Raw genomic sequence first — 26,504 nt, forward strand, 5'->3', positions numbered from 1 at the left:
CCCTCATTATGTTTAACACTGAACTCCGATGCCAGTTCAATGGCATTTTTCTTATCTATTCTGTCCCCTGGCTTTTTTCTTCTTGCGCTGTCTTTCGGTGTACACCATTCTGTTTTTTTGTGTTCTCTTTACTATCTGTGTCTGTTCTGACAATTTTCCAGAATGATGCTGCTCTTGTGATCTGTCCGTTGTTGAGTAACTAAGATTTATACTGAGGCCAGTCAGTGTTTGCTTAGCAGGTAACCTTGAGACAGCGCTGTAACATGATCTTGTGGTTAATGACTCCCAATGAGAAAGACACACAAGAGAAGATGAGCAAGATTCAGTTAAAAACAGGTTCACTGACCTGCACTCTTAACCCAGCACAGTAATCGATAGCTATCAGAACTGAACTTTTACACTGATTCAATGCATTCTGCACCATAATCAATCAATAGATTCTTCTGTGTTCAGCTTCCTGAAAACTGTTTTCACTTTTCAGAATAACTAGGGATTTCTTTAGTGTTGTGTTTGGTGACATGAGCACTAGCGTGAGAATAATTAACTAAGAGGCCTCGTTGCTTGATTTGTCCAAGTCAGAGACACTGAGGAGCCAGTTCACTCAACATTTGCCTTTGTCAGAGCTGTTAGTGTCATCTTCATGTACCATATGTGATGTAGTGCTGCTCCATGAATATTTCAAACGTTATTATTGTTCTTTCCTGGGAAACACACCTCCTTTGTGTGCAAATGAGGCTCATTGTAGAACTGTATAGAATACAGTATTGCAGATTCATAATGTCAGCATTTGTAACTGTATGCCTGGATAAATGTGGTTTGCTGTCTACTGCAATTATAACTTTTTTCATTATGTTAATGATTCTATCATTGAATGTTGTGAAAGAGAATGATGAAACAATGACAACTTCATTATAATCGGTTTTCACAATAGCCTGACCAGTTTTTGTCTGATTTGTCTGTTTTTAGCGAACTGATTTTTTCAGTGTCATTCAAAAAGATTTGAGTCTGTCTCAAACTCATAATTTATTTATGTAAATCGATGCCCTTGAGAGTCATTTAAGGGAGGCTGTTATATGTGCTTAAATACTGAATACAGAATTTTTTTTTTCATGGTGAAAGAGAAACATGAAATCCTTAAAAAAAAAAAAAAAAAAAAGCCAGTTTTATCTGACTTTATCTTTTTAGGGAACTCATTCTTTTTATTCTATCATTCAGAATGATTTATGAATCTGTCTCAAACTCATGTGTTATCAGCTTTATAAATTGATTTTCATAATAGTCATAAAAGGGTATAAAGGAGTGTTATTTTTATACATTTTTATATATAAAAAAAACTTTTTTTGACAATTGAACTGTTAATCAAAACATTATTTGAAACATGAGGGAGCTAAAATCGTCATATATTATTAGAATCTGAACCAGAATTGTTCATTTCTAGTAAATGAGGGCTTATTTAAAAAGTGATGTTTGTGTACATTTTCCTGTGATCATGGCACAGGCTTATTGTAGCTTGGAAAACATTTTTTCCCTTTAATTTTTAATTTTAAGATCCTGTCTAGAAATCTTTTCTTTCAGATATTGTCTGGGCATATTTTTATGACACTGCTTCCCTGAAATAGGCTTTTTTTGTGCCATTACCATTTGCAAAATTCCTGCAGGTGCTAAACAACACAGACAGCATGAAAATAATCATCATCAGCGGAGTCATTCACAGTGGATTCCCTCCCAAAGGCCTCTTTTCCTTCTTCCTAACCCTTCGCCAGACTGTGGTTGATGTATAACTGATGAAATGAAGAGACCGTATCTGAGCAAGCATCTAACCTAAAGGGCCTCACTGAATCATTCACTTTTACAGAGCATTTTGACCTTTCTGTGAAACGCTGAAACTGCAGCCTTCACACACAAGCGTCGTCACAGCCCTGATATCCTTATAATTCTGTTTAGATGTTACACAGCTCCGGGTCTGTGGCTTTTTTTTTTTTCCGGGGCCCTGGGCTGTGTTCCTTTACACCGGGTGGCATTTGGAGGTGGATTCAATCCCCTGAGCTCTGGAACCTGTGCCATTTCCTCTCTCCTCACACCTGCCCCTCCCCTCTCTGTTTAGACCAGCCTGTTTCATCCGGGACCAGGGAACGCACCGCATGCCACACTGATGTGTGAAGAGCAGTCACGCTTCACAAAAAATTACGTAATCCCAGGCTCTTCCCAACCATCGAGCCAGAATATACAGATTGCACCACCATGTACGTTTTCAAAAGAAGCCGAATCGAGGGCAGATCCAGTGGGAGACGAGAAGATGATGCAGATGAAAGGGGGAGAATCAGTCGTTGACTGTTTTAAATAGCTGTCTCCTCTGACTCAGAGTGCGGATGTGGTTGAGAGCGACTTGTATGCTGAAGATTTGCATCTAGTTTGCAGTAGATACGCACAAGCCTCTTGTTCCTCGAGGGCCCGAGTGAGGGACGTGAGTTATCGCTCACCACTGATGCATACTGATGCGCTATGATTGAGTTTTCAGGTGATGAATACACTGATGCGAGTGATTCGGGCAGATATGTGAGCACAAAGGATCAGCGTGTTATCTGATACACGCCGCAAGTCCTGTCGGCGAGAAGCTGAACATTGCCGGACAGGTTGTGACAGCACTACCATGCTTACCATCCCTCTACCTGATGGGGCGGAGGTGTGGAACAGATGAACCAAGGTCCCCGATGGACGGGGGCTCAGAACACACTCACACACTGCATTAAACCCTCAGATTCTGTCTCTCAGTGCATTCTGAATTATTCACACCAGCAGTTGTGGTACTGCCGCTCACATGGTCCCGGGAAACACTGGGGGGGAGGGGGGTGAGAAAGAGAGTGGGCGGTGGGTGGGGTTGAAGTGTGATGCTGAAAGCCTGCTGAGACGTGATGACAGCATATGTCGTTTTCATCGAGACCCTCAGAGACAGAGAAATGGTGGTATGTGCGAGTAGCATTTTTAAGATGCTGCTGAACTCTTCTGTAAGGTTATGTCATTATTGTTAGCCATTTCTTGTGTTGTGATGTTTTTTTTTATTTACATAAAAATTATTTTGTCCAAAATGGTCCTCTCTCATTTGTAGCACGGGAAAGTCTTGATTCATTGTAGTGAATAGGGTTGTTTTAAATGGCCCTCTCTCTCTCTCGTATATAACACTGCAAAGTCCAACTTCAGAGATCTGGCGTGCAGAGGGTGCAGAGATCTGGCTTCCTGGCTGTCCATCAACATGTATGTTTTATGCCAACGTTTCCTCCGGCAATCCCATGCTTACACAGCTTTGAGTCAAGTTGTTGCCCTTTTCACGCTACAGAAATGTCCCGGGTCAAGAGCTTGACCACAGGGGAAACTCACAGACCTGTTCCAGTGTTTCTTAGGGAATTTTTATAGTGGGCAAGCAACTGAAAACCCTCTGCAAAACACAATTGGCCTTACGTACACACCAAACAAAACAATAGTATATTACGTAACGTATTTTGATATTTAGATTGTTTGTGTTTCGTTTTTTTTTTTTTTTTGACGTAGTGTACCATTTATTTCAACAAAACTATGAATATGTCTCTTTAACTACACTCTCTCAGGAACTTAAAGTCAGTGAGTCTTTTAAATTTAATTCAGTAACTTTGATTTGTTTCAGACTGTCTTCAAACAGTCTTTTGACTGATTTATTAAGCTTCATTTTTTTCAGGACGCTGCATAAAGAAAGGCATGTTGTCTGTTTATTATCTTTTTATTATTTTGTGGTACCCACTGTTTTATCTCATCATTTTTTTTTTCAGCTCAGATAATCTTCCAACTCAGGTAAAAAAAAAAAAAAAAAAATTATTTTGCAGTGGTGCTGTAGATTCAGCATCTTCGCAGTGTCTCTGCTGAATAGCAGTGCAGGAAACACTGTGTTCTGTTCAGTGACTACATTTCTGAATACTTGCCTCAGCTACTCCCTGCCTGTTTTTCACACAACAATACCCAAACACTCCCAGTGCTGTGTGAAAATGACCACACATCCTCTGATCCCCATGTTGATATCTAGTAAAAAAGTTAATGAATAAATCATGTGATTTACATTAAGCTTTAAGAGTGAGATCTTACAACTGTCAAAAAACAAGCTTGTCCAGTCTCAGGAGCTTGATCATACTTAAGCTTGTGGAATTGACCCACCTGACCTTTGTTATACCTGGCTGTGTCTCGCAGTAAATTTGGAGCTGTGCTTAGGCATGTGCTGCAAAGCTGAAAGTACATATCTCAGACCTTTAGTTATTTTACTTTAGGGTTTTTTTTTTTTTTTATAATAATATAATACATTTTGCAAATATTTTAATTGACCCTTACAAAATAAATGTGTGTGTATTATATATATATGTATATATATATATATATATATATATATATATATATATATATATATATATATATATATATATATGTATATATATGTATATATATATATGTATATGTAATTAAAACAGTAAAAGTAATCAAAATAGTATTTCAAATATAAAAAATAGTAATACTCAATAGTAATACACAAAAGCGGTAACTATTCCAAAGGTACAAGTATGTAGGGCAATGGGCCAACATACAGTGCTGTTGCGCAATGGGTGTCCCGAGTTCGAATCCCCCCCTTCACTTCCTGTCATCTCTATACTGTCCTATAACAACAAAGGTAAAAACGGAGTGTAAAGGCACCTTTTGGAAGAGGAACAACAATACTATGACCTAGTGTAAAGGCACAAATTATGACTTTTTTTCAAACACGGTCCCCCAACTGGTTCTCCTGCTTGATGTTGGCCAGCTGATGTTGCGGTGTCATTTTAACTATTCATGTGAATAATCTCTCTCTCTCTTTTTCCTGTTTCTCCATGTGTCCATGTAGTGTGGAGGAGATGAGAAGCGAGTGGACAGCAGGACAATCTATGTAGGACATCGGCCATGTCCAGACACCGAGGCCTTCATCCCCTCTAAATTCTGTGACAATAGGATCGTGTCCTCCAAGGTATCTTCTGGCATTTGTTATACTTCACCTCGTCACAAATCTGAAAGCACGACCTGTGCCGTTGCTTAACCTCGCCTCAGTGTAATCAGATTTTTACAGGATAACAGCATTAGGGGTTTGCTAGCTCCCTTCAAGAGCCTGTTTGTAATTTTCTTTAGCTCATAATTAGCAAGTGTTGTTTATGCCATGGCAACTGCACTGCAGCGTTAACACGTAAGAGATGTGTGTTAGCAGCAGCATGTGGAGAGTACGGTTGCAACACGCTTCTCTCGAGCCCTGGTGTTCAGCCACCTGTTCCTCCAGGTGTGAAGAGACTGTTGGGACCCTCCTACTGCGTTTTAACTTAGAAATTCCTTTCCATTTTCTTTTTTTCCCTCTGCTCTTTCATAATCTTCGCAAACTGCAGTAAATCTTACAACCCCCCTTCCACTCCACAAAACTCCCTAATGTGCAATGTGAGAGCAGTGCATGAGATCCAGCTGATAAATACATAGTTGCAATTAATGCTCAAGTGTTTGAGGTGGTTGACTCTGCCCCCCTTAATCTTGTGGGACTTCCTGAATCTTCTCATTCAGTCGATAGATGAGTGTCTTAAGATATGAAAAGAAGAAACAAGGAAGTAAGAAGTAATAGATTTTTCAGACCTGTGGCCGTGCTGTGGTATCCGTTGATCAATTCCTCTCTGGCATGAGGCTCTAAACACACTTTAATTACCTGCACTGAGATGTTTACACTTCTCTATGCATCTGCTTTGCATCTTCCCCCTTCAAACTTGGCATAACCTTTTCTCCATGGTATCTATTGGATCCCATTTTTTTCCTCTAAAAGAAGTCCAGACCTGCCACATCTTCTCAAGTTCACTTCAGTATAACATCTGTTTGTTAGAAATTATGATGTATTCCCTTTTATCTTATTGCAGGTGCCCCAAACTGCCCTCTCTCACTTTCCTCACCCATGGTGACCCATTTTTACCAGTGACGGTTATATTAGGTGGCAATAGCTGTCCACATACTTGTTATTTTTCTGTCTCTTTTTCCTTCTCTATCTCCTCTCCTACATTATCCAGTCAGTATTTGCATTTATTTTATTTTCAGTTTTTGGCTCATTGGATATTTGAAATTCAAGCACATTATACTTCTGGCAAAAAAGTGCATTTTCACATGTATTCCATTTTCTGAAATAATACAGCTTACTATATATATATAAAAAAAAATTTTTTAACAATTTTATACATTTAGTTCTGTTAAATATAATTGTGTGTGTGTGTATATATATATATGTGTATAATATATATATATATATATATATATATATACAGTGCTGTGAAAAGGTTTTTATCCCCTTCCTGTTTTTTAATTTTTTGCATATTTATTACACTTAAAAGATTCAGATCATCAAATATATTTTAATATTACACAAAGATAATGCAAGTAAATACAAAATTTATTTTTTAAAATGATATTTCATTTATTAAGGGAAAAACGCTGTCCAAACATACCTGGCCCTACCTGAAAAAAATATTTGCCCCCTCCTGTTAAATCATGAAAGACTGTGATTAACCACATACCTATTTTAGAAAGCAGAGTTAAATTTCACTAGCCACACCTAGGCCTGATTACTGCCAGACCTGTTGAATCAAGAAATCACTTAGGCCTAAATAGAACCTATCTAACAAAGTGAAGCATGCTTCTAGAGCAACACATCATACCGTGAACTAAAGAAATTCAAGAACAGATGAGAAACAAAATAGTTGACATGTATCAGTCTGGAAAGGGTTATAAAAACATTTATAAAGCCATTTCAAACCCTATCAAACCACAGCAAACCATGGTCAGATCCATTATCCACAGATGGAGAAAACTTGGAACAGTGGTGAGCCTTCCCAGGAGTGGCCGGCCTACCAAAATTACTTCAAGAGTGCAACAACAAATCATCCAGGAGGTAATAAAAGAACCCAGAACAACATCTAGAGAACTGCAGGCCTCACTTGCCTCAATTAAGGTCAGTGTTCATGATTCAACAATAAGAAAGAGACTGGGCAAAAACTGCATCCATGGGAGGGTTCCAAGGCAAAAGCAAATGCTGACCAAAAGGAACACAAAGGCTCCTCTCACATTTGCCAAAAAATATCTTGATTATCCCCAAGACTTTTGGGCAAATATTCTGTGGATTGATGCGACAAAAGTTGAACTTTTTGGATGGTGTGTGTCCCATTACATCTGGCGTAAAACCAACACAGCATTTCATAAAAAGAACATCATACCAACAGTCAAACATGGTGGTGGTAGTGTGATTGTCTGGGGCTGCTTTTCTGGACGACCCGCCATAATTGATAGAACCATGAATTCTGCACTCTATCAGAAAATCCTGAAGGTGAGTATCCGGCAGTCAGTTTGTGACCTCAAGCTGAAGTGCACTTGGGTTATGCAGCAGGACAATGACAACAAACACACCAGCAAGTCCACCTCTGAATGGCTCAAGAAAAACAAAATTAAGGTTTTGGAGTGGCCAAGTCAAAGTCCAGACTTAAATCTAATTGAGATGCTGTGGCATGACCTTAAACAGTCCTTTCATGCTCGTTAACCCTCCAATGTGGCTGAATTAAAACAATTCTGCAAAGAAGAGTGGGCCAATATTCCTACACGGCGAAGTGAAAGACTCATTGCCAGTTATCGCAAACGCTTGATTGCAGTTGTTGCTGCAAAGGGTGGCACAACCAGTTATTAGATTTAGGGGGCAATTACTTTTTCACGAAGTGCCAGGCAGTTTTGGGCAGCTTTTTTTCCCTTAACAAAGGAAATAATTATTTCACAACTGCATTTTGTATTTTTATCTTTTTGTAATATTCAAATATGTTTGATGATCTGAATCATTCAAGTGTGACAAATCTGCAAAAAATACAAATAAAACACAGGATGGGGACAAAAACTTTTTCACAGCACTATATATATGTGTGTGTGTGTGTGTGTGTGTGTATGTATGTATATATATATAAAATTTACTAACTTGCACTTATTCACTTGCAAAAAGGTTTATTTAAAATGGTAAAGTCACAGCATCAAAATATAAAACACTTTCCTTTTTGTATTAGATCCAGCCTTATTTGATGTTAACTGTCATTCGTGAGCTCGTACACTTCTGCTGTTGTGTTCATTTTTTAAAAGAGAGCTGAATAAATAGCGAGCCACTGCCAAACGGATCATGTGGCAGGTTCCCCTTTCTGGGGTTCGCCGAACAAAGGCGATAAGTTGCTAATCCAAATCAATGTAATACCTGCTGGCCCAGAGAGCTGCCGCCCGGTCACACACATCAGAGAGCTCTCGTCTCAGCTCCCTCTCCCAGAAAAGCACAAACACAGGAGCTGATGAATATTGGATGCATTTAATCCTTCCTCCCACTTTTCATCAGGATGTGGGTTTAGACTCACATTGCTGTATGAATAGAAAATGAATAGCTCACTTAAAAATTAAAAATTCTGTATGATTTTGGAGAAAGTCCATTCTGTCCATATAATGAAAATGAATTGTAACTGTGCCTGGCAAGCTTCAGAGATGACAGAAAAGCACCTTAAAATTAATTGACATAACTTGTGTGCTATATCACGAGTCTGCTGAAGCCATTTAATAGTTTTTTGTGAAGTAAGTATAAACAATGAAACAATTTCCATTTTTGGATGAGCTATCCCTTTAAAACCCTTTTTACAACTTTAAATAAAGTAATTGACAGCTTGTTGGTTTTTAGCTTGTTACTGTTTAACACTTTTTTTTGTTGATGTTGTTGTTTCTCACTTCCTCAGTATACAGTGTGGAACTTCCTGCCAAAGAACCTATTCGAGCAGTTTAGAAGAATTGCTAATTTTTACTTCCTCATCATATTCTTGGTACAGGTAAGTGAGTGCATTTGATCAGTCATAAGCATTTGCCATTCCCATAGAGACAAACTGTGTGTTTGTGTGTGTGTGTGTGTGTGTGTGTGTGTGTGTGTGTGTGAGAGAGAGAGAGAGAGGGGATACAAGTGTGTTTATGTGTGACTCATAGCCTGGCTGGTTCTGCCCCGTGCTGATCTGATGTCATTGGATCTGTGATGATAATGGCAGAGAGAGACAGTGAGACGGGGAAGCCTCTGCTCCACTCCATAAAAGCACATGAAGGCAATCTTAGTTAAACTAGCGAGTGGAACCTTGTAAACAGCTGATGCAGTTTAGACAAGTGTGTGTATTCAATAAAGGGTAATGGTGGATTGCTGAAGAGCATATGGTCTTGTTGGTGTCAGGTTCATGAGGACGGAGAATTGAAGGGCACGATTTGACACCTGACTCAACAGCGTTTTTTTTTTTAATGTGTGAGATTGTGGCTAATGATTTATTTTGTTATGATGGTGTCCAAACCTGCAAATGCTGTGGTCTCAGGCAGTATGGGGTTAAGGCAGCATCAAGGCAATACTGTTCAAAGGTTTGGGCTGAGTATGAATTTGAATGGTTTTAAAAGAAGTCTCTTATGCTCACCAAGGCTTCTTCTATTTAATTTAACAATACAGTAAAATTCAAAAACATTAGTTATTGCATTTAAAAATAACTTTTATTTTTAATATATTTCAAAATGTAATTTATTCCAGGGATAGCAAAGCTGAATTTTTAGCATCATTACTCCAGTCTTCAGTTTCACATGATCTTTCAGAAATCATTCTAATGAGCTGATTTGCTGCTAAAAGAAAATTCTTATCAATGTTGAAAACAGTTGTGCTGCTTAATGTTTTTGTAAAATCAATGATATATTTTTAGGGTTCTTTAAGTAGAAAGTTCAAAAGAACAGCATTTAATTAAAATAAATCTTTTGTAACATTTATAAATGTTTAATGTCACTTTGAATCAATTTAATGTGTCTTTGCTAAATAAAAGTGTTATTTTCTTTCAAAAAAAAATTCTTACTGACCCCAAACTTGAATGTGATAATATAGGACTATGCACTGTAAAATACAACTTTTGAAATTTTTCGCTGGCTGCCTATGCAAAAACAATCTGACAGTATAGGCTTATTCTCAAATGCATGAACGTATAAGCCAGTTCTTTTAATGAACCGTCAAAAAGACTTTCAAACTCATGTTTGAAATATGAATAGGCAGTTGTCTGAAAATATAAAAAAGCATCTGAAAGATCTTTTGAAATCAGAAAATTCTTAGATAAAAAATGTTTGAATTTAATTCATGATCCAGATTCTCAGTTAAATAAGCCTTGTATATTATATGAATGAAATGTTATAGATCATACAGATTTGACATTATATGCTTAATGTGACTGAAAAATGTCTTCTTAGTCACTGACTAACTAAACAAAGCTTGTTCGTTCTATTTTGTCCACAAGCCTATACATATGCATCTCACAGTACATCAAATGTGCATCCATGTTGTGACGTGTTCTGTGTGTGTGTGAGAGAGAGAGATCCCCAGGTGTTTGCCCGATTCTGGCATGTGCCTGGCGTGCCTCTACTAATCTTGCTTTACTCTGGAGGGGCTCCTTATCCTGTCTGACTAGCTCTCCCCACGCAGCCCACTATTATAACAGCATGAAGGAGACACACATCCGCGCCTGTCACACAAGAACGGCGCTTAAATCACCAGCCTCCAAATAGATCCTCATGATTCTCCTGAGGCCCATTGCGAACGCACCATCATCTTACGCCCATTTCTGTCTCCCCATGCCATTTTTCTGTTCCTCACACCCTCTCTATTCCTCATTTCTTTGTTCTCCCCCTTCTCTCTCTCTCTTTCTCCCTTTCTCTGTACGCCTCTGCAGCACGGCACTGCTGACGTCAGCAGCCAGGAAGCCCTCTCTAGTTCTTTTGAGCCACAAATAGACACTGACTGATAAAAAAGCACCAGTACGCTAAAAATAGCACTGCGTGCCTTCGCCATCCCCAGATGGGAAAAGAGAGATGGGAGGAGGCAGGAGAGGAGAACAGAAGGAGGGGAGGAGTCGAGGGGGATCTCTGTCTCTCACACGCACATTTTGACACAAATTCTGCTGGAATGTTCTAAATACCTGTGTGTGTGTGTCTGTGTGTGTGTGTGTGAAGGCAGTTGAAGGATTGCGCTAACAAGTACTCAGTATTCAGCCGAGTGGAAGTGTGCATAACCATAAAGAGGAAATTCGTGCATAATGAGAAATAAGAGGATGTTTTCGGCGCATATATCTTAGAGTAGTCGAATGTGAGGGATGAAAGGAAGTACATACAGTGTGTACAGTATGATTAATTGATTCTTTATTTTGAACTATTCAGAATGTTAATTTTAGTTATTTAAAAGTATGTGCAGGGTCAAACATGACTGTAATGCTGCAAAAATGGAACAGGGGCGCATCTGCATCAAAAAACTCTCAGATTTTACAATAGACCTAAAGTGGTGACCCAACAACCAAAACATTTTACCATACAAAAATGTCCTTAATGCAAACTTGACTTATTTTAGTGCTGTCAAACTATTGTGTGAATGTGTGTGTATTTATATATACATAATAAATATACACAGTACACACACATAATTATGTAAACAAAAACTTTTATTTCGGATGTGATTACTCACGATTAATTGTTTGACGGCATACTTATTTTATCGCACAATATAGTTAAGTTTCATTTTATTATTTGCATTTAGGCTGAGACCAGAACAGACCAACAGAACAGATCTGTGACCCAGCAGTTGAGGAAACATTGGTTTACACTGTGCAAACACACACAGGTGGAAGCCTGCAGACAAAAAGTCTCAATAAACGTTATTTTACAATATCTTAAAGCAACCATCAGACATTATGAATTCCATTAAATATATATTAAACAGTCATGGGACACATAGTTTTTCACACTCAAAATTCGTTCATTTTTATCTGTGCAGTTTTATGTCACTGAAAACAAGATCTGTGCTTATTGACAACAGAATTGAATGTCGCTGTGATGCACTGACGTAGAATCATATTTCTGTGGCAGATGAGAGCAGACACATTGTAGTACAGCTTTTATGCACTGAATTTGGCAACAGGTCACTAACTAATTTCTCATGCTTTTGCTGAAAAATTAAGCTCAGTGTTTTAGAATAGAATATTCTCAAACTTTTTGTGACCATTGTCCATTCGGTATTAATAATATCAATATTTTCTATATTTTCTGTGGTATTTCTGCTGTAATTGACAACACTGCTAATTGTTTACTGAAACTGGTAGCGTTGATACTGTATATTAAATTATATCATTAAAATATAAATGTAATATACTCTACCGAAAGATAATCACCCACAATTCACTTTGTAGTTCTAGAATATTCTGTAGGTTTATCAATAAAAACCATAAATATTGAGGGGAGAAAAAAACTTTGATTTATTTATATATATATATACAAGGTCTCTCTTATTTTCAAATATTACAAATAAAAGATATACAATTCTCACATGAAATAGTCAAGTCTAGTTCTTGTCCATACAAATAAACCAAACAACTCCCCAGTGCCCCCCACCCACAGGTACTGGACCCCCATCAAATTTCCATGCATCCCGACATACACAAATAAGAGTCAGGAGATTCATACATATAATTGAAATATCTAAGTAAATAAAAGAAAAAGACATCATCAATAAATAATGTTTAAAAAAAAAAACACACAATTGGGTTACATAGATATGTTAGTAGCTGCCGTGCCTTCTACAAAGGAAATAAATGGCTGCCAAATGATATAGAATTTTCTAGTGAACCCTCTTACAGTGTGTCTAATTTTTTCTAAGTGAACATAACTCATGACCTCCCTAATCCATTGGCCATAGGTTGGGGGGAGAGATGATGATGTCAGGTCTGGTAAATGAGAAAAAAATTTGGCGAAGAATGTAAGGTCATCCCAATTCGGGGCAAAAATACAGGCTAAAATAACTGGGAGCGAGTATAATTTTCCCACCACAATGACATATCGCCCTACAAAGTCAGATTGCACATGAGATGCCGTGAACTATACATTTTTACTTATCATAATAGCAACTCCCTTAGTCTTTGAGCAGAAATTGGATTAATACACCAGGCCAGCCCATCCCCTAACCAGGCGAGAACTATCACAAGAATGTATATGGGTCTCTTGTAAGAATGCAATATCTGCACTGAGCTGTTTTAGGTGTGAGAATACTTTTTTAAATTTCACTGGATGATTAAGTGATTTAACATTCCAACTTATGAAGTTAGCAGGGCAACCATCATAACCTCTTGTATTATTTATATTGACCATATTGTGTATACAGAGAGGTGAGCACCATATATGAAACCCAAAGACACAAAAACATAAAAACAAACATAAAAATAAAATAAAAGTCTGGTAGAGTAGCATCAGTTCGTAGATAGATAGCCACCCCCTATCACCCACATGAACAAGGTGATCACAACAACCCTCAGAAAAAAACCCACACATTAAGTGTTTGTGGTTGGGAACTCTAAAGCTAAGCACTCGGGCTTCCGTCGAGCCTCCAACAAAAAGAAAATATAGAATAGTAAAGTAAAACAATTCTAGGTACAATGCACAGTAAACTTAAGTTATAATTTTTGGTAGAGAATATATGAATATATATGCTGAGTATCAAGACTAAACCGCATTAACTTCCTTAAATAACATTACATCAGGTGTAATGACTCTTTACAGATAGCCAACTATGGCTGACGCAATTAACCCATAATAATAATCAGGAACTGAAACAGCGTCTTTCATTTTAGCTTGGGATATCCTTTAAGCAAAAACAGCAGACCAGTACTTTAGTAGTAACACTAAGCTGAACATAGTTTGTCCGTCTATGAGCACACAGTTCAAGCTGGTTATCATTAACGTTACCAATAAGAAAGTGGGACAGTATATAGAAAATGTAAACATTGTGTTATAAATTTGTACCTGATGACATCTGGCACAGTGATATACACATGTTTACCATACCAGTTAGTCGACAGAGGTATTATGTTCAGTTGAGAAGATCAGTCTCATGTGCATTCTGCGGCCTCCATGGATGGGAGAATATTCTTCTTGACATAGGACATAGCTTTGTCCGGGTCAGTGAACTCCCTGTCCTCCCCTCTGTACGTGACCCAAAATCGCACTGGAAACAAAATCCCGTATCGGACTCCCTGTCGGTCGCGAAGCAGCTCCCTCACCTCCGTGAATGCAGCCCGAGCTTTAGCCACCGTTGCTGTGTAGTCTGGGAAGATGGTAATTGGTACCCCGTTGAAACTGAGTAGACCCCGAGTGCGAGCGCTTAGTAGTATCTGGACACAATCTTGGTAATAATGAAGCTTAGCAATGATGGCGCGAGGTTCTCCCTCCCGGCTTCTTCGGCCCTAAGCTCCGGTGCGAGCGGTCGATCAGTGGCTCTTTACCCAACTGTAGCACCTCAGTTAGCAACTTTGATACAGAGGTTGTAGTGCTGGAGTCGGGAGTTTCGGGTACTCCAATGATTCTTATGTTACATCTCGTCATCCGCCCTTCCATATCCTCACACTTCGTTTTCAGTTCTGCCATTTCTGCCTTCATCTCACTCACAGTTTTTTGTAAAGTAGCCACTTCATCTGACCATGCTGATAGCCCCGCCTCTACCTCTTTGATGCTAACGTTCACCTGGTCGATCTCAGACTTCAGCGCGGCGGTGTTATTTATTATCTCCGTTTTCACCGCCTTCAGCTCATTCTTAAGCATTTCGAAGTCGTCAGCGAGTGCATTTTTCAGCTCTGACTTTATCACCGTTGAGATGTCCGCTTTCAGAGAGATAAGGATTTCTGATTTCAAGCCTTCAACGTCCATTTCTCCCGAAGCTGGTGAGGGCTGGGTCACTTAAACTGGGCTCTTGGCAGTACTCTGGTCCGAGGAGGTATTGGGCCTTGTTTTGGAGGTTCCAGTATCCTTAAATTTCTTTAGCCTTGTGTCCATCATGGCCCCGCCGTAGATTTGTTCCACTATCTGATGGAGTTTAGTAATAGTTTACCCTTGTATGAGAAGGATTACACTTTACGTTTTTCAGTTAAAATAGAGGTTTAACGGTAGGGTGACCATATGCGCCGTTCATACGGGACACGTCCCGGCCAGGATTTTAATATTGCCTAAAACATCCAAAGCAGTTTGACCAATAACATGCAGGTATTATACATAATCGACCAATCATGGGGCTGCGCGTGCAGGTGAGATCTACAGGGAACAATCAAAGCGATGCAAATATGCGCACGTGTTTGTTCGTTCGTTTGACTTGAAGCGTCGCTGCAAAAAAATAAATAAATAAATTAATTAATTAAAAAAAAACAGCAGGTGCGACAGCGATCCGAAAGCATAAGGAGCCGTCTGCTCTGCTCTCTAGCTCTCATGAATGTCGCACAACGATCGACCTGGATAACCTGGATATTTTAGGCAATATTAAAATCCTGGCCGGGACGTGTCCCGTATGAACGGCGCATATGGTCACCCTATTTAACTGAAGCTCACGTCGAACACAGCTTACTCCATTGCGGCCAAGCCATGCCCCCCATATATTTTAAGCATTTTGATTATATATATATATATATATATATATATATATATATATATATATATATATATATATATATATATATATATATATATATTAAGCATTTTGATTAAGTTATTCACTCTGCGGCTCCTTGAAAGGATGCTGAGGCTCCCAGTGAGCCCCAACCCCCGGCTGAGAAGACAATGTTATTTTAAGATGGTATGTTATATTAACAGGGTTTATTGTGGTTCCTCAGTGTCATTTTCACACGTGGCCAATTAAGTTGTGATGTCAGGTCTCTCTAAAGGTCTGTGTTGGTATTTAGTAACTCACAGGTTGTGTGTCTGCCTCTGTAAGGTGTTTCAGTGGTAACTGATGTGTTCAGCATTTGCTTTGGGAATTGGCTCCCTTGAGGCGGCGGTTAAATGGATGGTGTTTTGCGTCTCGGCGGTGGAACTAGCGAGGTGGGTCTGGCAGTGATGGGTGTGGGTGCTTTGTATGAGCGTAAAAACGATGAAGGGGCAGCACTTCATCAGAGAAATCACTGTATTTCATTACAGTTGCTGATGAACTGTATCAGTGGTGCTGTCTGTTACTGAGCGATCCAGGGGAATAAACTCCCATTGCACTTGTGTGTGTGTATGTGTGTGTGTGTGTTAAAATCAGAAAGCAAAGGAAAGCATACTGTAGGCAGACTGTCCTCGGCACTTTGGGCTGCATCTCTCTTAATATTTTTAATCGAGTGGGAAGCTGCAGTGGGCTCCATCCATATGGGCCTTTATCAATTTATTAAATCAAAAAAATGATGTGCGCGGCCGCTGGCCCCCACAACATCCATCACTTGCAGGAGCCACGAGCGCATTAGAGCGCTTTCTGCTGACTGAATCCCAGACTCAGCCCTGGCTCCCATGGAGAAGGGTCAGCCTCAGAGAGAAAGAAGAAAGAGAGGAGAATCCCACCTGCCACAGGGAAACCAGGGGTGGTATTCACAGGGGTCAGGTGCTATTTTTGGTGTTTTTTGTGCTTTCGATACAAAAGTACCTTTCTAAACTGCTGAATTTGTTCAACTTGCTGTCATTTACTCACCCTGTCTACTCACACCTGTTCTTCCAAACCTGTAGGAAAATGTTATGGTACAACTATAATTAACCTGTTAACTGGTGAGTTCCTTTATTTTATGCAGTAAGAAAAAAAAAGAAGAAAATCTAATGTGACAATTCATGTTCTTTCTATATTTTTTTACTTACAGTATGTTGTTTAAATGCACAAAAACATTCATCAAATTCCCTGTGTGACACTTCACATTTATTTGATAGTTTTGCATTTAAATAATTGTTTCTTCTTAGTTTTTTTTATGTAAGTGAAGGTTTTTTTATAGTTAAATTAATGTTTATTACACTATTTTAGTGTAGTGTGTGCTACCATGATGGTGTTTTGTATTTGTGCATATGATACCGTGCACATTATTAATGAGCAAAACAGATTTTAGTACTTTTTACATATTAACATTATATCAATGAATTAATTTTCTCTTTTTGATTTTTTTTTTTTTAACAGTAAATTTAAGTTCAATTCACAAAACTTAAAATGTTGCTTCCATAGAATAACTCTGTAAATAACTATAAATAACTAAAGAGACCGAGCATCGCAAAAAAAAACAAAAAAACAGAGGACCGTCTGTGGTGTAAAGGAGATTACCGACAGTAAATAGTTACTGAAAACATTTTTGTTACTTGCACAAAAACATTTTTTTTTCTTTTTTTTTTTTTTTTCAATGGGCTCCAAAACATTGACTATATTGTATGGACAGAAATCACTGAGGCGTTTCTGAAATATCTTCTGCATAAAGAAAGTCGTAGTGGTTTTTGAACGACATGACAAAATGATGACAGAATTTCCAATTAAGAGTGAACTATCCCCTTAATGTTGCTTTAACCTGAAGGTGTAGCAAATTAGCAAGAAAAGCCCTCTTTCTGCTCTTCCTCTTTATTTTCCTGATGACGGTGCCACTAAACAGCCGTTAGCAGACACCTGGCAACTGAGAGATGTTTAACGCATGATGGGCCACTACTGAAAGATTTGGGCTCCTGTGAACATGCATGCGCACATACACCGCTTGTTTCTCACAGTGCTGTGTGTTGTTTTAGCATAAGCCATGGGGCAGGATTTAAAGATGCCTGAGTGAGTTTGGGTTGGTCTGCGAGCTGTAACTTGTGGCTGTTAAGTAACTGCTTGCGTGTGACATGAGGAGTGAGAGGCTGCATGATTGGCCGGATCGCAAAGCGGTTTAGATGACGTCTAATGGCAGAGTCCAAAAGTGAAGTACGTGTGTGGATGTTTCAGATGGGTTGTTTGGGATTATTCAGTCTTAGACTGAGTAAGGGCTGAAAGCACTCTTTGGTGTTGGTGTGTTGAGTGTGTGTGTGATCGGGATGATGGGGATTATTAGCTCTGAGCTGGAATGCTGCTGGTCTGAGATGGTCTTTCACCTTCTGAAGTCCTGCCGGCTTTACAGTCTCTCCCTACAGGAATTTTGGCACCAACACGGCACACACAGCATCTTTGTTTTTAAGCCCTTTCTGCAGTGCAGATGATGTTTCTCACTGTGGTGTGTGGTTTTTGCGTTGGCCTCTTTCAGCCACGTCCTGCTGGGTGTGAGAGGAAGACGCAGTGTGACTGTAGCTCATAGGACTGACAAAATGTTCACACCACTGTGGTCTTGACTTCATAACCGTCCTTATTTTTTTTTTCTTCCATGTATACACAAACATAGAGCAAGTATTAATAACACCAAGTGGCTGTGACCTCAACTTGTTTACTGAAAGAGTGATGGTTTGCGCTCTCTACTGCGTGAAAAACCGCTCATGTTAAAGATAGACTGGTGTTTAGTGTTTTCAGCAACTGGATCTTGGATGTTCAAACACAAGCTATCGTGGTTATGATGAATCCATCTTGTTATCATGTCCAGCTGCATTATTAAAATACTAACATTAATTTATGTCCTAAATTACATTACTAATAGTGTATACTGATAACAATACTGATAGCTAGGTTTGACCACACTGACCAATACCATTACATTTCTAATAGTGGATACTCATACCGATACTGATAGCTAGGTTGGACCACACTTGCCAACACCCATTAACCAACCGATAGTTTTTCAAATGAATACTGAACAAAAACTATAAAATGGTGCTTTACTATATATATATATATATATATATATATATATATATATATATATATATATATATATATATATATATTATATATATATAAACAGTACTGAAACATGATTTGTAAATGAATAAAAATAGTAATTTTAATTATTATATTGATAAAGTTAGCTGTTCTATAGCAATCTATATATTATAGTTAAATAAAGCATACAGACTTTATTAGAGCCAGAGAAAGACAAACGTGTTGCTGAATTTTTTTTTTAAAAACCTGGGGTGAAGATTTGGGACAAATATAATGTAAGTTAATGGAAAAGTATGTGAATGGCAGGATTTTAAATCTCAAATAAATGCAATTTCAGGATGAATCAACCCCCCCCCCCCCTTTTTGGAAATGATTCTGTAATTCAGCTTTGTTAATACATGCATGTGTCTCTTCTTATAGGTGATTGTTGATACCCCGACCAGCCCCGTGACCAGTGGTTTACCTCTGTTTTTTGTCATCACAGTGACGGCCATCAAACAGGTTGGTTGTGTTATGTTCTGAATATGCTCCTGTCTCTCTATATTACTCTTTAGATATTACTAAATCAACTGTTGTTTTATAGCCATGTGTCACTGTTCAAATAATGGCGACCCCTTCCAAGAGTTCGCCTGACCTCTGAGTCCATCTCTCACAGACAAAACAAATGATCTGGGGGCTTGTCACAGCACAGTGGCCCTCTCACAGCTTTAGATGTGTTGTTTTAGGATCAGCTCTTTTGTAAAGCACAATGAAAGGTGGACTTCCTTCCAGATATCTGTGGCCTCACACTGAGAGGGGCTCAGGCCTTAAATGGGCTTTGAAATAAGAGCCTGGGGGACCGTGTGACCCCAGTCCACTTTGACTTCAAATGACTCAACTCCCTCAGCTCATTCGCACAGTTTCTATTATTAACACAGGCCTGCTATATGTGATGGAAATTCTCAGAGAATTGTTTTATTTTTGCATGTGAGATGATGTGTTAGACTGTCTCAGTACTCATTTGACCTTCTGCAGTTTTCACACACACCAGCATACTGTTCTCACATTCTCTGTGTCTCTCCTCAGGGCTATGAGGACTGTCTGAGGCATAAAGCAGACAACGAGGTGAATAAGTACCTAGTGACAGTGTTAGAGGACGGACGGTCGGTGAAGAAGGAGAGTGAGAAGATCAAGGTACCTTTTAGTTGCTGCACCCTCTCCAAGTCTCTCATATAACAGGCACCGTGGGAGCTGGGTGTGGCAAGCTGCCGTACTTTATGTGTGGACAAAAAATATGCCCACTAGGGGCGTTCACAGCCGGGAGTGTCTTCTTGCTGTATATGGTATGGAACAAATGTGTTGGAAGAGTTTGCCAATACAGCTAGCTGAGTGTCAATTATTTGTGTTGTAGCTGATAACCACTTCTGTAACCATTTTTATTATTTATTTTTTTTTCAGCATGGATGCATTAAACTGAACTGATCAAAAGTACCATTAAAGGCATTTCTAATGTTACAAAATATTGCTATTTCATGTAAATTCTGTTCTTTTGAACTTTCCGAACAAACAGAGTGTTTTCACAAAAATATTAAGCAGTGCATTTGTTTTCAACATTGATAATAATGAGAAATGTTTCTTGAGCAGCAAATCAACATATTAGAATGATTTCTGAAGGATCATGTGACACTGAAGACTGGAGTAATGCTACTAACAATTCAGCTTTTTTTTGTTTGTTTTTTTAGAAGTACACTAAAATAGAAAAAAGTTATTTCAAGTTGTAAAAATATTTCACTTTAATACTGTTTTTACTGTATTTTTGATCAAATGAATGCACCTTTGATAAGCATATATTTTCGCTATATATTCACATATTTTACAGTAGATTTTATTACAAATAGCAATCATTAAGACTCTTTTACGTCAAGAATAGAAATATTCATCAAAATGGTATTTTAAAATATTACTTATGGTCTACAGCCCCAAATTAGACATCAAGTGGTGGCCCAGCATGATACCAAAATTGTAATTTGTATGTCAATTTAAATTAATATAACCAATAATTGAATATACAGATTTATTAATATGACATTTTAAAGAAAAAGTGACAATTTTATAAAAACAGCAGAAGCTGTTCAAAACAATAGACACGTGTGGATGTAACTTAATTTTACCTCAAGTTTTTAGTATTTCCATTATATATTATTTTAAAATGATATATTTTCATTACAATATTTGCACTTAGCATTGTATTTTGAATCTGAACGGACTTGTGACCCAGCAGTCGTGAAGCACTGACTTGTGGTCTTGTCTTATGGTCAATGTGCTTCTGGTCAGGTGGGTGATGTGGTTGAAGTGGTGGAGGACGAGACCTTTCCCTGTGACCTGATTTTGTTGCAGTCTAGTCGAGAAGACGGTACTTGTTTTGTCACCACAGCTAGCTTGGATGGAGAATCCAACCACAAAGTGAGCTTATGCATTCAGTCTTATATCATTTCTGCTGTTTTTCTTCTTGTAATCACAAATATAATTGTCTTGATATAATGTAGATTTTATTCTATAGTTTTTCTTTTCAGAATTGCCTAGAGTGATTTCTGGATTCATATACCATTCCTTTACTGTACCAAGTCTTTAAATAGGGAGCCCGGTTTTGTCATAATCATCCTTCTGCTCCTAGTCTTTCTCCCATTTCCATCCATCTGTATTTGTGTGTACAACATGACCTGGAATACTAATTTGCCCATCTTTCCCGCAGACACACTACACGGTGCCAGACACAGAGAAGGACCTGCAGGCTCTCACTGCCACCATCGAGTGTGAACAACCCCAGCCTGACCTCTACAAGTACGGACTCCCCTACCACAAACACTCACTTAACCCAAATCCATTTTGCTGCCTCATGATGAAACAGTAGACATTGCGATCGTTCTTGAATATGTCAAGTCCAGTTTCAGTAGGATGTTTGATTTCAGATCAGCAGCTAATGGTGTGATTCCATGGAAGAGGCAGACACTATCTAGCCTTTCTGTTTGAGTATAAGAACAAACAGACCTTGAAACAAACACAATTTGCAAGTTTAGAGAGGCAGTCCTTGGCCTCCAACTGTCATAGCAGTTTAACTCATCGTCGCCCCCTATCGCTAAGCACATCTCGTTAAAGCCTCTTTAAGCGGAAGAACATTTGCATTTCTGATTTCTAGAGCACCAGATGTCGCCTGCTTAAATTCGGTCTTTAAAAAAAAACTTCAAAGGGCTGTTGCCAATATGCCAGACTGTTGGGTCATCACCAATGACCATCTTCCTTGTAATTGGTTCATTTCATACAAGGCTCATTTGCATAGTGTACTGTACTAGAATACAGATATTATCATCAAGCCTCTTAATGAGGAAGGAGTTTATATAAAAGGAACGAAACGCTAATGCATGTGCATGATGGTGTCGGTTCTTTACCTCCACTGAAGTTTGACCTCATCAGTTACTCTGATTACATTCCTGAGATGTCTGTGCATTTATTCCGTGTGTGTTTGTGGTTGAGAGAACATATATGAGCGTGTACGTGCTTGATGGAGCCTGTTTGCTGTATTGCAGGTTTGTGGGTCGAATGCACATTTACAAGCCGGAGCAGGAGCCAGCAGTAAGGTGAGACCGTCTTTGGTCCGTTCCCATGGGCCCACTATATCCCACAGTACCTCCTAGTTACTTCAGCTCTGTCTTTTCCCTTTGCATTAGCCTCTGATCATTATTCCATCGACCCATAACCCCATAGCAGCATTCAAGTAGAGCCGGCCTGGCTGCTTCTCAAGCCCTGCACGCTCTTCCATTTGTCACTGGGCCGTTTGAATTGTTTTTATGAGTCTCTACGCCGTGTCCTTCACGAGAGTGGGCCAGGCATAACCGGTCTACATATGCTGCTCATTAGGAGCCACTTTAAAGCGGGTTTGGATGCCAGGATGCGTCTTTATTGACATAATTGTTTGTTTTTATGGTTTAATTTAGGTCTTTGGGCCCAGAGAACCTTCTCCTAAAAGGTGCTACGTTGAAAAACACCAAGAAGATTTATGGTAGGCCCTGGCACCTTTTAATTAGACGAATATTTGATGACGAGGAATTACATTCATCCGAATCACTCTTCGTTGCTTTTCCTTTTTAAAGGTGTAGCAGTATACACGGGCATGGAGACAAAGATGGCGCTCAACTACCAGGGCAAATCTCAGAAACGATCAGCTGTTGAAAAGTAAGCAAGTGACAAGAGCGTCATTATACCCTAGTGTGCAGTCAGGTTGAAATATAAATATTTGGATTATTAGCAATGTTAATTTTAATGATTTGATATGGATGTATGAATGTTTTTTGGTGGATGTAAAAATATTGTGTCTCCACGATAATATTCCTGAATCAATATCAAATCGAGTGAATCAGTATGATGTGAATCAGAATTCAGTTAAATGAATAACATCTACCAAAGTTCATAGAACTAATATATAATCATCTATAATATCTTTATGCAGAAATTATTTATAAATTTATTTTTATTAAAATAAAATATAATAATAATAATAATAAAAAAAAAATAACAATAAAAAAAAAAAAATAAATAAAAAAAATTACAATAAATTAAAAATAATAAGTGAATTAGGGAAACTTTAGTGTTGTTGTGCACTTATAGTTTTCTTAGCATCTTATTTTGGCTTGTTTATATGGTTTTATATGTACATAACATTATTAAGCACATATGATCATGTGTATGTTTTCTTTTCTTTGCAGATCCATCAATGCCTTTCTGCTGGTCTATCTGTGCATCCTCATCAGTAAAGCTGTTGTGTGTACTACACTAAAGTATTTATGGCAGAGCAAAGAAGGTCAGGATGAGCCCTGGTACAACCAGAAAACTCAGAAGGAGAAAGACACTAATATGGTGAGTAGTCTGTGGATTTCACATCTGACCGATTTGAATATGATTACATGAATCAATTAGCAACTCCTTCTATATCATCAGTCATTCTTGATGCAATTAATATAAATTATGAGCTAATCTGGTCTCAGGTGGCTGTGGTCAGCTCTTACACAGCTCATACTTAATAAATCATAATTAGGAATTAGCTTTATGTTTAACCTTTGCTGTTCCAGCCATGATATTGTGTCTTTCAAGAGACTGAATGCAGGTGTTCTGTCTTTGTTTCAGTATTTGAAGATGTTTACAGACTTCCTCTCCTTCATGGTCCTCTTCAACTTTATAATCCCCGTGTCCATGTACGTAACCGTGGAGATGCAGAAATTCCTGGGCTCTTTCTTTATCACGTGGGATAAAGACTTCTTTGACCCAGAAATCCAAGAAGGCGCGCTTGTCAACACTTCAGACCTCAATGAGGAACTTGGCCAGGTTAGACGCTTTGTTCAAACCTGAGCTCAGATCGGTCTCTTTTTTAGCTGTTTGTTTTCATATGTAGAATAAAATTTGTTTCAGATGATTTCAGAAGTCAATCATGACATGAATATAATCTGAGCTGTCCCTGGCTCTTCCATGGGTAGTGAGGTCATAGATCACCCTTGGCTGGTTATGCAGATGATTATTCTAAATTACAGGCCATGCTTCGTTAAACTGATTTATGCAAGCAGACTGGTTTTGTCACAAATTAATTGTCCGTCCTTATCCTCAGACTCTGTTAATTTGAGAATGCGCTTTATTGCCTGGGTTTATAGTCATTAGGGTCAACATTTGTCTGCGCCCTGCAGGTGGAATATGTATTCACAGACAAGACGGGCACGCTGACCCAGAACAACATGGAGTTCATCGAGTGCTGTATAGACGGATTCCAGTACAAACACAGAGACACCCGGAGCGAGGTAGATGGCTTCACAGTGACGGACGGACCTGTGAATAAACTGCAGCAGAAGGCTGGACAGGTGAGTTACACTCATTCTGAGACCCCAAGGACCTCAGATGGGATTGATTTTACATTTACGGATTGTTACAGTGTTGTTGGATGTGTACACCTCAATATGTAAACTGACTGCAGACCTCTTGAATTATAAAACCTCTGAGGCTGCGATATAAACACAAAGGCAATAAACGTCTAATGTTTGTGTTGGCAGGCTACGAAGGACTAAAGTTATGTGTATTTACTCCTCCTTTTTTTTAACGTACTCATATTTATCATAAACGGGCAGTCCTTTCAAAGCACTTCTTTTGTGAGGGCCCTTGTCAGTGTGTAGTGCACATGCTCTGTATACTAGGGTTGTCATAATATCAAAATGTTAGTAATCAATACTGATACCAGTGGAATTTCACAATAAACAATCAATATAAATAACTTATATAAAAAGTTATATATTATAAATATTAACATTTATATATAAAATAATGATATTATAATAAATAATATAATGTTATTACATTATATATTACATATGAAATTAAAACTGGTGTAATCTTCAAGTATCTCTTAATTGAGCGTCATTTAAAGTTAAACTTTTTTTTTTGTTATTGCAGTAAAGTCACTAATACACACTAAAGGCTGGTTCACACAAAGGATGATAACTATAAAGATAACGATAAAGATAAAGTTCTAAAATTCTTTCTTAATATTAAAGAGTTGCAGAGTCCACACCACAACTATAACGATAAAGGCACAGAAAAACAATATCATTGTCATTTAAATTTTTGTTTTGTTTTTGTCAATTAGTCATTTTTATTTTTCTATTATTTTTTAATTTTATTAATTTTAGTACTTCATTCTAAAGTCTTTTTTTTATTTCAGTTAGCTGCAAAGGCAACATTTCGAATAGTTTATCTAATATTTTATCTTATTTTATTTCAGTTTTTTTTTTTTTTTTTTTTTTTTTTTTTTTTTTTTTAGCTAACAACACTAATTCTCACAAATATGCATGCGTTTATAAGAAGAAGTGTCATTTTGTATGCCTCTTTATTTCAATCTATCAGGAGAAGGAGGAGTTGTTCCTGCGGGCCTTGTGTCTGTGTCACACGGTGCAGGTGAAGGAGGCTGGATCGGAAGAAGTTCTTACAGACCAAGTTGACGGGATCGATGAGATGCGGCCCCAGCTGGAGGAGGAAAGGGGCTTCATCGCATCCTCTCCTGATGAGATCGCACTTGTCAAAGGAGCCATGAAGTAAGATAATGATATTTTTCTTGTCTGGTCTGATAATAACCCGTGCTGGCACTTACAGCCATAACTTCTCTCCTCTTCAGATACGGCTTCACCTTCCTTGGTCTGGAGAGCAAGAGCATGAAGATAAAGAACAGGGAAAATAATATAGAGGAGTAAGTTATGACCCTTGAAATTAAGAACAATGTTATTGCTAATATGCTGCATTATTACTTAGTTTTTAGGTTTTATAAAAAATCTTTTATCAGTTAAGGGTCTATATAAAATTTATCTAATATTTCAGGTACAAGTTGCTCCATGTCCTAAACTTTGACCCAGTTAGACGGAGAATGAGCGTCATCGTGCAGACCAAATCAGGTGAGCTGGAGATCATTAGTGGTGCTTGCCATGGCTTTTGCTATTGCTCATAATCAGGGTTATAGATTTGAATATACAAATAACATGTCCCACACCATTCCTCCTGGTGACATGAAAGATAACTCAAACCATGTGAGGAGGGATGACCTTTTTAGCAATTAGACTCTGTGGATAAAGCAAGGAAAAGGGCATTGGTTTGCATTAAAGCAGGAACCCAAGTACAGATTAGATTTTTTACAATTCTTATATGATTTTATTTAGTTTTGACACAATATTTTGTATCTTTGTTTTAGGTCATGTCTTTCTGTTAAGGTTAAAATGCTTCATGT

The 26,504-nt window shown here is 38.2% G+C and overlaps 1 protein-coding gene across 5 annotated transcripts in view; it reads left to right on the forward strand.

Annotated features, from left to right (window-relative positions):
* The window catches only part of LOC109079117 (phospholipid-transporting ATPase IG-like), a 68,388-nt gene that overhangs the window by 27,963 nt on the left and 13,921 nt on the right, over positions 1-26,504 (forward strand). For all 5 annotated transcript variants that reach the window (XM_042738450.1, XM_042738452.1, XM_042738453.1 and 2 more), the window contains exons 2-16: positions 4,895-5,014; positions 8,811-8,900; positions 19,139-19,219; positions 19,784-19,891; positions 21,032-21,160; positions 21,450-21,538; positions 22,282-22,332; positions 22,690-22,754; positions 22,846-22,927; positions 23,458-23,608; positions 23,876-24,073; positions 24,427-24,597; positions 25,634-25,821; positions 25,902-25,973; positions 26,102-26,175. In XM_042738450.1, the coding sequence (XP_042594384.1) occupies positions 4,895-5,014; positions 8,811-8,900; positions 19,139-19,219; positions 19,784-19,891; positions 21,032-21,160; positions 21,450-21,538; positions 22,282-22,332; positions 22,690-22,754; positions 22,846-22,927; positions 23,458-23,608; positions 23,876-24,073; positions 24,427-24,597; positions 25,634-25,821; positions 25,902-25,973; positions 26,102-26,175 (1,669 nt within the window). The remainder of the gene's footprint in view (positions 1-4,894; positions 5,015-8,810; positions 8,901-19,138; positions 19,220-19,783; positions 19,892-21,031; positions 21,161-21,449; positions 21,539-22,281; positions 22,333-22,689; positions 22,755-22,845; positions 22,928-23,457; positions 23,609-23,875; positions 24,074-24,426; positions 24,598-25,633; positions 25,822-25,901; positions 25,974-26,101; positions 26,176-26,504) is intronic.

Source organism: Cyprinus carpio, chromosome B14 (assembly GCF_018340385.1).
Source record: "Cyprinus carpio isolate SPL01 chromosome B14, ASM1834038v1, whole genome shotgun sequence".
Lineage (NCBI taxonomy): Eukaryota > Metazoa > Chordata > Actinopteri > Cypriniformes > Cyprinidae > Cyprinus > Cyprinus carpio.